The following is a 16,404-nucleotide window of genomic DNA, read 5'->3' on the forward strand; positions in this document are numbered from 1 at the left end:
ACTATTTGCGTTTCAAACAATCTGTTGACTCACCGTAGTTCTACTCTTTGGTTTGGATTTTGGCTAGTTATTTTTCTCTTTATTAATTTAAATAGGTGAAATATTTATGACTAAAGCCTATCCTGTCCTTCTCATAGTTTAAAAAGATGAAGCAATATGGATTTTTGTCATTTAAAATCTGACCTCTGATCAGAAGAATATCCTGTTAAACCTTTGATTGCTATGATAAAGCTATTGTTTGATTCCGAATTCTTGTCACTAACATTACACTCTTAATTCTGTGTTTAGCTGCTTAAGTCAAGCTTTTAATAACTAGAGTGGGTCAACCAGATAAGAATCTCTGTAAAACCGAATGCCATTGCACTAGACATGTGTTAAAGTATGATCAGCACAGCTCAAACTGGTATCCATTGGGTTCTGATTACAAGTTTACAATTCAATTTATGTTGATTGGTGTCCACTTAATCTACCTTCATTCTTATTATAAGTAGAATACATTTTTTGTCCTTGTTGACTCTTGCTAATAATACCAGCATAAAAGCAAATCAGAAACAGAAGTAATTTCTCATGAATGAGTTTATTCTTGTTTAAGGGCTAATCCAATTAAAAGGGGTGCACAACTGAACATGTGTAGAAAGACTCTGAGAAGTAGCATTTACTTGTGGTAATATCACTGGAAAGATGGATTCATTTTAGCACAGAAAGTATTGTTACTTAGGCTAATTTACTAATTGCCCACAAGCCACATTCCCTCAGATTGGTTCTGAGAAAAGGCAAATGGTGGGAGGAGAGTTCTTTTTCATAACTTTAGGTTCTGAGCAGGAAGAAAGAGTACTGTTTGATTAGTATTGGAAACTACATTAACAAAGTTTTTTTGTTTGTTTGTTTGTTTGTTTTCTTTTTTTTTATGTTTGCAAATCACCCAAGTTTGCTTCTAATAAGTTGGTGTCAAGTATGAAATGATAGGCTGCTCAAGAAACAATCGTATTGACAGAGATCATTATAACTTGACCCTTTAAGATCACATTTTCTGTGATCCTTATGGCAGACATATTCCTCAGTGTCCACTACTTTATATTTTATTTTATAAGTAAAACATTTGCCATCCAGCTGTTAACCACCGTTCCCTTTGTCCCTTGTCAGTGAGATACATAATGTTGTCCAGTCTTGGCAACAAGCCATCAGTAGAAAGTGATGCCTAAAACCTAAAGATCATCTTCTCTGTGTTAAAGCCATTAGATACGGACTTTTTTCTCTTCCTTCCCACTTGAAAATGTTGCCACTGAAATGATCACTTTTTTAGACAAAGATGGAAACCACCTATTGAGGGTCTAATTGCCTTTCCCAAACCCCTTAGCTCATACTGCTGCCTGAGAAAGGAATAAATTATTAAGTCACTGCATCTTGGGAGTTCACTTAGCTATAGTGCTATATTTGTTCTTATAATACTTTCCATAAACACATCCTTGGCACTTCACCTCTGCATCTTACCACTCACTAGGATGACTTTTACCTGAGAATGACCAAGTCTCTTCAGAAACTATTCTGGTATTGAGAGAAGGGCATCTTGTCTTCTGTCTTAACCAGAAGGAGAAAAACTCAAACTTCTGATCTATCTCAGATATTAGGTTATATATCCCTTTGTCCTAACTACTTGATGAATCCTTGGGCTTGTTACGACCTTTAAGACTCCAGTTTCCACATTAACTGGTTTTGGATCCTTTTTGACCCATCATCTAGGCCATTTAACTAGCCATTTTAGGTACTTACAGGTCTCTTTCTTAAGGTTAGGGAACCTCAGCTATTTTTTTTTTTTCCTGCACTATACTTACAGGTATAGATAAGATGTGTTTTCACCAGACATTTGAGCCAGCACATCTTTCACTGTTCTTACTTATTAGTGGGGCTTCCCCAATGGCTCAGCAGCAAAGAATCATCTGCAATGCAAGAGTCATGGTTTCAATCCCTGGGGGAACATCCCCTGGAGAAGGAAATGGCAACCCACTCCAGTATTCTTGCCTGGAAAATCCCATGGACAGAGGTGCCTGGTGGGTTACAGTCCATAGGGTCACACAAAATCAAACACAACTGAGCATGCACACACTTACATGCACTTATTATGAGTGAAATTGTTCCCCCAAAAGATGTGTTAAGTTCCTAACCTGAAGAACCTCAGAATTTGGTTATAGGGTCATTGAGTTACAGGGTCGCTGAAGATGCAATTGTTAATATGAAGTCATACTGAAGTAAGGTGGACCATTAATCCAGTGTGGGTGACGTCCTTACAAGAATGAAGAAATGTGGACACAGATGTAGAGGAAGAAGACCATGTGAAGACAGCAGAGACTGGAGTGATATTTACAAGCCGAGGAATGCCTGGGAACACCAGCGGCTGGGACAAACAAGGACGGAAACTCCCCTAGAGCTTCACAGAGAGCATGGCTCGGCCAGTACCCTGACTTCAGACTTGTAGGCTCCAGAAATGCGAGAATATAATGTTTGTCGTTCTAAGTCAACGAGTGTGTGGTATTTGTTAACGCAGACTGATGAAACTAATATGTTTCTTCACCGTATTGTCTCAGTGTTAGAACTTTGGTTTTACTTTAGTCTTTTTTAGTCTCCCAGGCTATCATCCTTTCTGCTCTGGAAGCTCTGCAAATGTATCTGAACTGTCTTTGGTAAACATGTGGTTTTGCAGCAACCTCCCCTGAATCCAGTATGCTACCCAGAAGGGGCACCAGCTTCCTTTTGAAAGCTTCACTAACCTTTAAACCCTTCTCACACTGCCAATCTCAGGTTCAGCCCTTACTCTGCAGTTTGCTACATAAACTCACTGCTGTGCTTTTAACTATTTAAATTAGACTTTGGGAATTATTTAAAAAGTTAGCCATGACAAAGATGTTCTCTTTTCTTGAGTTTTATCTTTGGCAATTGACAGTCATGATTTCCAAGATTGATTTTTCTGCAACTGTGCTCCCTGACTCCAAAAGAAGTTGAATTAAGAACTTGAAAATCAGGATTGTAACTCATTGCTTCTCTTCAGAATTTATACAATGTACAGCCACTTAGAACACCTTGTTTCTGCTTTAGTAATGGCATATATTAAAATAGAGGCATATTTAAAATAAAGTTTAATATAAATAATTTAACATAGCAATTTTGATGTCTTCACATAAATCTGACATCTAATTTAACAATGAAATGTGTACTAAGATAACTTGGATAAAATAAGCTAAAATGTTTCTGAATAACTTAAACAATAATTTTTTTTTTTTGCCAGTATTTTCCAAAATAGCAGACTGTTCAGCATATTCAGGAGTGTTTTTGATTTTGCCCTACAAGAATAGCTCACAATATCACCCACATGGTAGACACCAAACATTTGAATCTGAATTTAAAAAATACATACACATTCCAGTTGATGGTTTAAGTGGGTCTTAGATTGCATCATTTTTCAACAATCCCAACATAAAACTATACTCCTGACATCTGACAGCAACCACATTTATAACTTGGTTTTAAACTACTGCTTCCTGTCCCCTCAACCCTTGGTAATTTCTTCAAATCCATAACATATAAAAGGATCTTAAACTTTCCTGAGGGAATATAGGGTTATGTCTTCATTTTTGTTTTGATACAGAAAAAGAGAGTATGACTTTCCAAAAGCTGACCCTGATTCCCAGATCTGCATGGCGAAAAATGATATCTTTTTGAACAACATGAGAACCATGGAATTACAGAGAGTGATCAACAGTGAATCTAGTGGGAGTCAGAAGCAGAGAGGAATGATTTTTAGCAGACAGGATACAGTTGAGGAATAGCTACTGCAAAGAATGATGTGGGCATGGACGGGAAATTTACTTTACCACCTCCCTTTTCTGTCTCCACAATGTATAAAATAGAAACATTTTTGAAAGCAGTGGCTAAATCTTATTATCGGTTAAATAGAAACTCTCCAGGTCAAAACTGTCAAGTGGCACATATGCAAATAGTAGCAATTTGTTAAAAATGTGCATTATAATCTTTTAAAACTTGCATCTTACTTATAAATTATGTGAAAAATAGAACACATGTGCAAAGTCATTTTGCTCATATAAAATGGTAAAAATAAAATTAACTTATCAAAGATAATAAAAACAACATATCTACATGTGGCATAGTTCCAAGACAGTCAGTGTTGCAAGTTACATTCTAATGTTTATTAGAGACAGGAAATAACATTTTTCAAAGGCTTTCCTCAAGGCATTTTTTACCTCTTGGTTCCTCAGGCTGTAGATCATGGGATTCAACATAGGAATGACTATTGTGTAGAAGACAGAGGCCATTTTGTCTGTGTCAAGGGAATGGTTGGATTTGGGCTGCAGATACATGAAGATCAGAGTCCCATAAAATATAGTGACAGTAGTCAGATGAGAATCACATGTTGAGAATGCTTTGCGCCTCCCTTCTGCAGATTGGATTCTCAGGATGGCAGCCACAATGTATAGGTAAGAAATAAGGACCGTGGTCAAAGAGCTGATCATGTTGAACCCAGCAAAGATAAAAATCAAGATCTCTTTGAGGCTGGTGTCTGAGCAGGCAAGGGCCATCAAAGGGACATCATCACAGTAGAAGTGATTAATAACATTGGGGCCGCAGTAGATCAATCGAAAAGTAACAATGGTGTGGAGGAAAGCAACAGAAAAGCTGTATAAGTAAGGGCCAGCTACCAGTTGCACGCACACCTTTTGGGACATGATCACCATGTAGAGAAGAGGATTGCAGATGGCCACATAGCGGTCATAAGCCATTACTGCAAGAAGGAACATCTCCAAAATCAAGAAGTTCAAGAAAAACCCCAGCTGTGCCGCACATGCATAGAAGGATATGGACCTGTGCTTGGTCAGGAGGGTCTCCAGGAACTTTGGGGCTATTGACGAGGAGTAACAAAAGTCTACAAAGGCCAGATTACTGAGAGAAAAGTACATGGGTGTGTGAAGGTGAGGATCCAACCGGATTAAGGAAATCATGCCAATGTTTCCCACCAGAGTTAGAGCATATACCACTAAAATGAGAAGAAAGAGAAGGATCTCAACCTCTCTCTGGACTGAAAAACCCAAAAGAATGAATTCCATCACCCTGGTAATATTCTCTTCAATCATTTGTTCTAGTCTCTGAACTGCTAAAAAGAGACAAGTTAAAGACAGAAAAGTTATCAGGAGTAAGGAATTGTCATCAGGTCCCAAAACATGCGTGTTTTAACTTGAAGTAGAATAGCAGAACAAATAAATATATCCCATCTCAAACTCTCCTGTTTGATATTTATAATTTTCTGAAGCCAAAAATTGAGGTTTAATAAAAATAATGTTTATAAAGATATATAATATTTTAGGTTTAGATTATTTAAGCTATATTTAATAATAGAGAGAATAGAGATATTTTTAAATATCCTGCTCCCATATTTACTTCTCAGTGGAGTAAAACTTTAATATGTAACATTTTATCTGTTTTAATAGACATTTATTTTAACAAATGTACATTATGCTAAATATAATACAAAGCTAAACAGGATATTCAATGGATAGAAATATTTCTATTTGTGAATTAGGCAAATTTTGGATTCATATGTAATTTATTCATTTTCAAATACTACTTTCTAAAAGTGAAAAAGCACACTTGTAGTTAGAGTTAGAATACACATATGTTTAAAAGTAGAATTCTTTATAATCATTTATTCAATGAACATGAGTCTGAGCAAACTCCAGGGGATGAAGAAGGACTGGGAAGGCTGGCATGCTGCAGCCCATGGGATCACAAAGAGCCAGACACGACTGAGTGAGTGAACAACAAATAGTTTTACATTTATTGTAACCAACACTTATAATCAGTAATGCTTTCTAAATTATCTGGTAAATTTTTAGTGTAACAATAGCAAACACTCTTACTTTTAAAAGGTAGCCATCTCTTTGACAAGAGAAATAACAATTATATGGAAATGGTACTCCTATCATGATGTTCAACTTGCATAATATGGTTTTTGAGACTTCTATGCCTCTTTCCACTTCTGAGGCTAAGAAAGATAACTAGCTAATTTCAATTTCAGGGGTAAAGTTTAAAAAAAAAAGGAAAAAAAAAAACCAAAAAAACCTCACCATATCAAATTAAAATGAAGTGTGCAAAATAGAAAGAGTAACCCTTTATTTTCCCCTAAATATTTTAGCCAAAGGGAATCTTTGCTTTTTGTTGTTGCTGTTTTTTAACAAGTTACTGTGAGTAGTTAGAAAATGTGTCCTTTTAGTTTTTTCTCCTCTTTCTACTGACTCAGCTTAATGTGATGACTTGTAACTACTGTGTTTTCCAGAAAAAAGAAAAAAAATACACATGCACCTATGTATACATATGTGTGTGTGTGTTAGGTCACTCCAGTTGTGTCCGACTCTATGCGACACTATGGGTTGCAGTCTGCAAGGGTCCGCTGTTCACAGGAGTTTCCAGGCAAGAATACTTCAGTGGGTTGCTGTGCCCTCCTCCAGGGAATCTTCCCAACCCAGGAATCAAACCTGCATCTCCTTTGGCTTCCACATTGCAGGCAGATTCTTTACCGCTGAGCCACTGGAGAAGCCCATACATACATACATACATACATCTGTGGTAAATTATCTGCCTGCAAGGCAGGAGACCCAGGTTTGATTCCTGTGTTGGGAAGATCCCCTGGAGAAGGAAATGCCAACCCACTCCAGTATTCTTGCCTGGAGAATCCCATGGACAGAGGAGCCTGGCAGGCTAGAGTCCATGGGATTGCAAGAGTCAGACACAGTTTAGTGACTAAATTACCACCACACACATATACACATGCATATGCGTATATACAAACACACACACTTACACATAAGACATACAAAAATGTGACATGAAAACTGTTTTCCCCATCCATCTGTTTTCCTCTTGCTGGAGGCAAAACCCAGCTTCTGAAAGGTGTGTTTCAACTAACTTACCTTCCTAAGCAGACAGCTTAACAGAGCTACTGGCACTATAGCTCACCAATCTGACAAAAGAATGGAAAATATAAAATATTGGTCTGAACATCATTTGCCCATTTCCATGATGGTAATATAATAACTCTAGTCTCACTTTGGTCTTCCATGATAACTATCACTTTGGATATTTTAGAGGTAATTAGCAGAAATTTTGATACTGAGTTACTTTTCTTTTTGTATACATTGAAATCAGGCTTATTTTCTTATATTTCTTCTTTGTAATAAAAGGCAAAAATGCAAAACCCACACAGACTCATCAATTCTGAAAAAGGGGGGAAAAAAACACCTCCCTATTTTGTGAATCACTTTCAGCCACAAATGTCTGTTTTTTACATTTTTTTTAAACCATCAAAAGTTTCCCCTAAGAGAAAGGCAACACTCACACATAGAAATGCTCTTCTTCCTTAGGAATTGGCTTCCACAATTTCATCAATAGTGTTTTATCCTAAAGGAAACCCAAGTCTTGGGCAGAAGTCATAGAGGATACTTCATTAGGGGTGGGCTAAGAAAGGTATTTCATCATTGTGTATACATGTCAGCTTCATCCAGTTGGAGCAGAGTTAGACAGGGTCATCTACTTTCCTTTAAATGATGAAAAGTGTAGAGGCTTGGAAAAGGAGGGTTATGAAAATGACTGACAGTGCCTCTTAACCCATCAGGCTGTAGAAGAAATCTTCCCCTGAAAGTTAAAATACCCAGGGTACCTGAATGTGTAAAGTAGGCCTTTATAAAGTACAGTCTCTATTCCTTGGGGAGTTAATTCCTAATATTCCCCAGAGATGACTGCACCAGTTTCACTGACCCTGCAGGGTTCAACTGTGATTAGAAAACTTCAATTAGAAAAAAAAAAAATTAGCCTATAAAGACAAAGGTAACAATAGGTCTTATTTTAAAATAGAATGATGTCATCATGAAATGACTAATCCTTGATTCAGTTCAGTTCAGCCACTCACTCATGTTCAACTCTTTGCAGCCCCATGGACTGCAGCATGCCAGGCTTCCCTGTCCATCACCAACTCCCAGAGCTTGCTCAAACTCATGTCCATCAAGTCAGTAATGCCATCCAACCATCTAATACTCTGTCGGTCCCTTCTCCTCACGCCTTCAATTTTTGCCAACCTCAGGGTCTTTTCTAGTGAGTGAGGTCTTCTTAGCATCAGGTGGCCAACGTATTGGCATTTCAGCTTCAACATCAGTCCTTCCAATGAATATTCAGGATTGATTTACTTGAGGATAGACTGGTTGGATCCACTTGCTGTCCAAGGAACTCTCAAGAGTCTTCTCCAACACCACAGTTCAAAAGCATCAGTTCTTCAGCACTCAGCTTTCTTTATAATCCAAGTCTCACATCCATACATGACTACTGGAAAAACCATAGCCTTGACTAGATGGACCTTTGTTGGCAAAGTAGTGTTTCTGCTTTTTAATAGGCTGTCTAGGTTGATGATAGCTTCTCTTCCAAGGAGCAAGAGTCTTTTAATTTCATGGCTGAAATCACCATCTACAGTGATTTTGGAGACCCCCCAAAAAAGTCTCTCATGGTCTCCATTGTTTCCCCATCTATTTGCATGAAGTGATTGGACCAGATGCCATGACAGTTGTTTGGTGAAAGTTGAGTTTTAAGCCATCATTTTCACTCTTCTCTTTCACTTTCATCAAGAGGCTGTTTAACTCTTCTTCACTTTCTGCCTTAAGGGTGGTAAAATCTGCATACCTGAGGTCATTGATATTACTCCCGACAATCTTGATTCCAGCTTGTGTTTCATCCAGCCTGGCATTTCTCTTGATGTACTCTGCATATAAGTTAAATAAGCAGGACGTCAATATGCAGCCTTGAAGTACTCCTTTCCTGATTTGGAACCAGTGTGTTGTTCCATGCCCAGCTCTAACTGATGCTTCTGGACCTGCACACAGATTTCTCAGGATTCAGGTCAGGTAGTCTGGTATTCCCGTAATCTTTAAGAATTTTCCACAATTTGTCATGATCCACAAGTCAAAGGCATTGGCTTAGTCAGTAAAGCAGAAGTAGATGTATTTCTGGAACTTTCTTGCTTTTTCTATGATCCAATGGATGTTGGAAATTTGATCTGTAGTTCCTCTGCCTTTTCTAAATCCAGTTTGAACATCTGGAAGTTCACAGTTAACGAACAGTTCAAGCCTGGCTAGGATAATTTTGAGCATTACTTTACTAGCGTGTGAGTTGAGTGAAACTGTGTGGTAGTTTGAGTATTCCTTGGCATTGCCTTTCTTAGGGATTGGAATGAAAATTGACCTTTTCCAGCCCTGTGGCCACTGCTGAGTTTTCCAAATTTGCTGGCATATTGAGTGCAGCACTTTCACAGCATCATCTTTCAGGATTTGATATACCTCAACTGGAATTCCATCACATCCACTAGCTTTGTCCGTAGTAATGCTTCTTAAGGTCCACTTGGCTTCACACTCCAGGATGTCTGGCTCTAGGTGAGTGATCATGCCATCATGATTATCTGGGTCTTGAAGAGCTATTTTGTATGGTTCTTCTGTGTATTCTTGTCGCCTCTTCTTAAAATCTTCTTCTTCTATTAGGTCCATATGTTTTCTGCCCTTTATTGAGCCCAACTTTGCATGAAACGTTCCCTTGGTATCTCTAATTTTCTTGAAGAGATCGGTAGGCTTTCCCATTCTTTTGTTTTCCTGTGTTTCTTTGCACATATCACTGAGGAAGTCTTTCTTATCTCTTCTTGCTATTCTTTGGAAATGTGCATTCAAAGTGATATGTCTTTCCTTTTCTCCTTTGCCTTTAGCTTCTCTTCTTTTCTCAGCTATTTGTAAGGTGTCCCTAGATAACCATTTTGCTTTTTTGCATTTCCTTTTCTTGAGGATGGTCTTGTTCACTGCCTACTGTACAATGTCATGAACCTCCACCCACAGTTCTTTAGGCACTCTATCCGGTATAATCCCATGAAACTATTTGTCACTTCTACTGTATAATTGTAAGGGATTTGATCTAGGTTATACCTGAATGGCCTGGTGGTTTGCCCTACTTTCTTCAATTTAAGTCTGAATTTGGCAATAAGGAGTTTAAGATCTGAGCCACAGTCAGCTCCCAGTCTTGTTTTTGCTGACTGTATAGAGTTTCTCCATCTTCGGCTACAAACAATATAATCAATCTGATTTTGGCATTGACCATCTGGTGATATCCAAGTGTAGAGTCGTCTCTTGTGTGGTTGGAAGAGGATGTTTGCTATGACCAGTGCATTATTTTGGCAATACTCTGTTAGCCTTTGCCCTGCTTCATTTTGTACTCCAAGGCCAAATTTGCCTGTTACTCCAGGTATATCTGAACTTCCTACTTTTACATTCCAGCCCCCTATAATGAAAAGGACCTCTTTTTTGGGTGTTAGTTCTAGAAGGTCTTGTCGGTCTTCACAGAACCGTTCAGCTTCTTCAGCATTACTGGTCAAGGCATAGACTTAGTTTTCTTTGATTGTGTTATTGAATGGTTTTCCTTGAGAACAAACAGAGATCATTCTGTTATTTTTTGAGAGTGCATCAAATACTCTTGTGGAGTATGGTAGCTACTCTATTTCATCTAAGGGATTCTTGCCCACAGTAGTAGATATAATGTCATCTGAATTAAATTCACCCATTCCAGTCCATTTTAATTCACTGATTCCTAAAATGTCAATGTTCACTCTTGCCATCTCCTGTTTGACTACTTCCAATTTACCTTGATTCATGGACCTAACATTCCAGGTTCCTATGCAATATTGCTCTTTACAGAGCAATTGGTGATTCCATCACCAGTCCCATCCACAACTGGGTGTTGTTTTTGCTTTGGCTCCGTCTCTTCATTCTTTCTGGAGTTATTTCACCACCAATCTCCAGTAGCATTTTGAACACCTACCAACCTGGGGAGTTTATCTTGCAGTGTTCTATTTGTTTGCCTCTTCATACAGTTTATGGGGTTCTCAAGGCAAGAATGCTCAAGTGGTTATCCTTGATTGTGCATGTCCAGTTCAGTTGCTTCAAAAAACACACACACACCAAAAAAGTGGTAAACTATTTAAATATCCCAACTATTTCTGATGCATCATCATCATTTGTTTACATCTGTCTCTTCCATTCCCTGTGATCGTCCTAGTTGAAGGGATTCTGATTCAAACTATCTGCTTGAAACTAACTGGGTTTTTCACCTAGATGTTATAAATCCTAAGCTGTTTTCTTTATTCTTTGCTACGTGTAGACCTAAGAACAATAAATACCCTTTGTCTACATCATATGTCATTAACATTCAACTTTTAAAATTACACAGCATTAATTTGTTTTGTGACTTGAGGCAAGAATCTAAGCTATTGTTTTTCCACACAGCAAATTAATTTCCCTAAAATTATTAATTAAATAATCCATCTCTTTCTTACCAATTTATAATTAACAAGACTTTAAAAATATCACCTCATTTACTAAAATAACTCAATAAAATCCATGAGCTCAGAGTTTTAGAAAACTTGATAGATATAGGGCATTTTTATATATGCATTACTTTATGAAAAGAAAATGTTCTTTTCAGAACATAAATGAAGTACATTTGACACCTGAACAACATGGGTTTGAACTGCATGGACCCACTCATATGCCATTTTCTTTTCAATAAGTACTACTAGAGTCCAACTCTATCCAAAGTTGTTTGACTCTTCAGATGAAGAACTGCATATCTCCTGCAAAGTTAAGGCAAATTCTCCAACCAGTAGGGTTCATGTCCTTAATCCTACATTGCTCATGGGTCAAATGTATATGTATGCATCATAATATCTGATATACAGAAAAACATGAAAAATAAACTGTATAAATCATCCACTACATGTAACTACTCTTTAAGTTTGAATACAACTTATTTTTCCTTCATGATGTATGTACTTTATTAAAATATGCTCATAGAGTATATGATGATTTACTACTTTTAATGCCCCCCCCTTTTTTTTTTGTGCAGCGAGTCAGTCGTTCATCAATACCTGGGGGGGAATGGTTGCAGGACACCTCCCCTCTCTCCCCACCAAATGCAGGGGTGATCAGGTCCCTTATACAAAACGGCATGGCACAGCACGTTGTCCCTCCAATTCAGAAGTTCTGCATCAGTGGACTCATCACGGTTCCAGGATGAACTGCCAGATTCAGGACCCACAAATATAAAAGTCTGACGATATATCAGGATTCTGGGCTTCCCTGGTGACTCAGATGGTAAAGAATCTGCCTGTAGTGCAGAAGACCTGAGTTCAATCCCTGGGTCGGGAAAATCCCATGGAGAAGAGAATAGCACCCGATTCCAGTATTCTTGCTCGGAGAATCCCATGGGCAGAGTAACCTGGCAGACTATAGTTCAAAGGGTTGCAAAGTGTTGGACACCAGTGGCTAACACTACTATTACTACAATAGCAGGATTTTATATACCATGTAAGAGTCTTTCCAAAATATGTTTCTAATAGACTGTAATATATCCAATTTTAATATTTTGTTATTTTTTCTAATTAGTAAAATGCTTCCCTGGTGGCTCAGTAGTAAAGAATCCACCTGCCAACACAGGAGACACGAGTTCTATCCCTGGGATAGATCCCACGGAGAAGGAAATGGCAGGAAGATCCACTGGAGAAGGCAATGGCAACCCACTCCAGTATTCTTGCCTGGAAAATTCCATGGACAGACGTTGCTAGCTGATTACAGTCCATGGACATGACTTGTGACCAAAAGAGTAGGACATGACATAGTGACTAAACAACAACAAACTAGAAAATAATAATTCTATAAAAAATTCTCTTTGAGTATAACAAATTTGAGTCTAACAAATAAATAATATATAACAATAATAAAAATAAAATAATACATATTAGTTTATTATATATTAATATACATACTATATACATTATTATTATTGATGTATGCAATATATTATTATAATATATTTAATTATGAATATAAACTATTATATTTGCATTATATTATAATATTTTATAATTATATTATATTACAAATATATAATATAATATATTTTATAACATAATTATATTTAATATATTGACAGATAATATATTATGCATCATTATATGTTATATATTATAATATATATTATATAATATATATAGTATAAATATATATTACATATATAATATATAGCATATAATATATATAGTATATATAGTATATATAATATATATTTAATATATTGGCATATAATATCTGTCAATATATTAAATATATATATAATATATATTATACTATATGATATAATATATACAGTAGAGTTTATAAATTTATATAGTATATATATAATATATCTTATATAATATATATAGCATATAGTATATATTATAATGATACATAAAATACTATTATATGTTAATATATTAAATGTCATAATTATAAAATATATAATTATATATGATGTATTGTTTATATGTTTATATAATATATATATTTATATAGTATACAATATAATATATTTATATTTTATTATAATGTATACTTATATATTTTAGTGTATATAAATATATAAATTTTAGATTATATTTATTTAAATTTAACTTATAAATATATAATATATTACAAACATATTATGTATATATAAGATATAATAATATATAATGTAATACATAATATTTAATAATATAATTATTATGTAACATATGATATATATAAATATAAATTGTTATATTTGAAATATTATTAATATATAATAAGAGATTATATCATTGTATATCATATGTTATTTTATATTTATTTATTATATATAATTTTTATATTATAATATAGTTAATTATAATATATAATAATATATAATATATAATAATATATAGTATAGTGTATAGTATAATTATATCTATATACAATTATAACATATATAAATGTATATAATTCTATTTATAATGAATTTATAAACATAAATTATATCTGCATTTATATATTCATTTATAAATTTATAATAAATATTTATAAATAACATATAAATTATATATTATACATTTATTTAATAATAAATATTTGTTAATAACATATTACATATTTTATTTTATAATATATGTTTATAATATAATTTATGGATTTATAAATTTATTAACTTATAATAATTTATTATTATTAATGATAACAGAAATAACAAATAATATAATAAATTCTCTGAGTATGCAAATTTGAGTATGAGAAATTAGTCAAGATTAGTTTAGAATGATCAAATATTTTTAAGATTAAACTGAAAAATAGAAATGTTGAGTAAGACAGTAAGTCTACTTTAAAACTTTTTGCTCTTGTTGTTCAGTCACTAGGTTGTGTTCAACTTTTTGACCCCGTGGACAGTAGCATGCCATTCTTCCCTGTCCTCCGCTATCTCCGAGTGTTTGCTCAAACTCATGTCCACTGTGTTAGTGATGCCATCCAACCATCTCATCTTCTGTCGCCTCCTCCTTCTGCCCTCAAACTTTATCAGCATCATGGTCTCTTCCAATGAATTGGCTCTTCGCATCAGGTGACCAAAGTGCTGTAACTTCAGATTCAGCATCAGTTCTTCTAATGAATATTCAGGCTTAATTTCCTTTAGGATTAACTGGTTTGATCTCCTTGCAGTCCCAGGACCCTCAAGAATCTTCCTCAGCATTACAATTTGAAAGAACAAATTATTTGGCCATCAGTTTTCTTTATAGTCCAAACCCCTCGTCTGTACATGACTACTGGAAAAAAGAATTAGCCTTGTACTTACTTTACTACAAAATTATCTTTTATGCATCATTGTTCTTTGCAAAGTTGTTTATATTTGTATGCTGCCTCTGTGTATGTCCTCCCACCTCTCATGAAATCATTCCAATCAGCCTTTAATTCCTGTTATTCTATATAAAGTCCACTTAACAAGATATGAAGAACTGACTCATTGGAAAAGACCCTGATGCTGGGAAAGATTGAGTGCAGGAAGAGAAAGGGGTGACAGAGGATGAGATGGTTGGATGGCATTACTGACTCAGTGGACATGAGTTTGAGCAAACGCCTAGAGATGCTGAAAGAGAGGGAAGCCTGGCATGCTGCAGTCCATGGGTTTGAGAAGAGTCGGACACGCTTAGGGGCTGATCGACAACTCCTTCTCCTCCTGTGTCCACAGACCCTTCTCTATGTCTGAGTCTCTGTTCCTGCCCTGCAGACAGGTTCCTCAGCACCAGTTTTCTAGATTCCATATGTATGCAGTAATATATGATATTTATTTTTCTTTTTCTGACTTACTTCACTCTGTATCGTAGGCTCTAAGTTCATCGACATCACTTCAAAACTTTTACAGGGGTCCACAGAACTGGGAATAATTAGGCTGTTTATGGCTTTCTGACTACATTTATCTTAATTCTTCCCCCTCCCCCCATTCCATTCTTTCTATCTATCTATATATATATTTTGGGGCATGCCAGCCTGTGTGTGTGTGTGTGTTCTAGGCTCCTCTGTCCATTGGATAATCCAGGCTAGGATACTGGAGTGGGTTGTCATGCCCTCCCTCAGGGGGATCTTCCCAACCCAGGGATCAAACCCACGTCTCTTATATCTCCTGCACTGGCAGACTTGCTCTTTCCCACTAGAGCCGCCTGGGAGACCCCATGTTTGCATTTGTTCCCTCTGCCTAGGATACCTTTCTTCGACACCTCAATCTTTCACCCCCTGGACACTTTCACAGTGTGAAATGTGAGAACACTAAAGTTAGATTCTCTAGGCCCAAATTCTGGCTTTGTTGGTGTGCCATGACAATACTTATTCACATAAGACCCTGTGTTTTGTTTTCAACATCTTTGAAACAAAAATAAAGTAACTGCTTCTGGTGTGGCTTTGAGGATTAAATTTGTGTGTAAATTATGCAAATATAAAGGATATAAATTGTGTAAAAGATCTAGAATCATGTCTATATTATCATAAATGTCACATCAGCATTAATTACTAGTACACTACTTCTCTTCTTTAACTTACATTTTTTTCCCAATATCATTTATCATTATACCAAACTTTTAGTTGGTTTCTTTGTCCTCTCTGTTATTTATCACGTGGGAAGAAGTTTTGGTCTCTTATCTGTCTCTTTGTATGTATTTGTTGACACAGACTGGAGGCTCAATAAAGATTCCCAACAGAACTAAGAGTTTACATTTTTTCTGCGCTTGTATTAATAACTATATATATAGTTTTCACTTGCCAAGCTCATTCTTTAGAAATATTTTTTCTTTAATGCCTATTGCTTTTATGCCATTGCTGTGGTTTAGTTGCTATGTCACTTCAAACTCTTTTGCAGCCCCAAGGACTGTAACCCACTAGGCTCCTGTGTTCATGAGATTTTCCAGATAAGAATCTGGAGTGGGTTGCCATTTCCTTCCCCAGAAGGTTTTCCTGACCCAGGGATTGA

The 16,404-nt window shown here is 35.9% G+C and overlaps 1 protein-coding gene across 1 annotated transcript; it reads right to left on the reverse strand.

The window, feature by feature from the left end:
- Positions 1-4,184: 4,184 nt before the first annotated feature.
- LOC122703112 (olfactory receptor 1038-like) lies at positions 4,185-5,141 on the reverse strand. Its single transcript, XM_043917189.1, has one exon. The coding sequence runs from the start codon at positions 5,139-5,141 to the stop codon at positions 4,185-4,187; it is 957 nt and encodes a 318-aa protein (XP_043773124.1).
- Positions 5,142-16,404: the final 11,263 nt, after the last annotated feature.

Source organism: Cervus elaphus, chromosome 1 (assembly GCF_910594005.1).
Source record: "Cervus elaphus chromosome 1, mCerEla1.1, whole genome shotgun sequence".
Classification (NCBI taxonomy): domain Eukaryota; kingdom Metazoa; phylum Chordata; class Mammalia; order Artiodactyla; family Cervidae; genus Cervus; species Cervus elaphus.

Coding starts and splice junctions, on each gene's coding strand:
- LOC122703112 (XM_043917189.1), bottom strand. CDS start 5,141: ATGATTGAAGAGAATATTACCAGGGTGATGGAATTCATTCTTTTGGGT.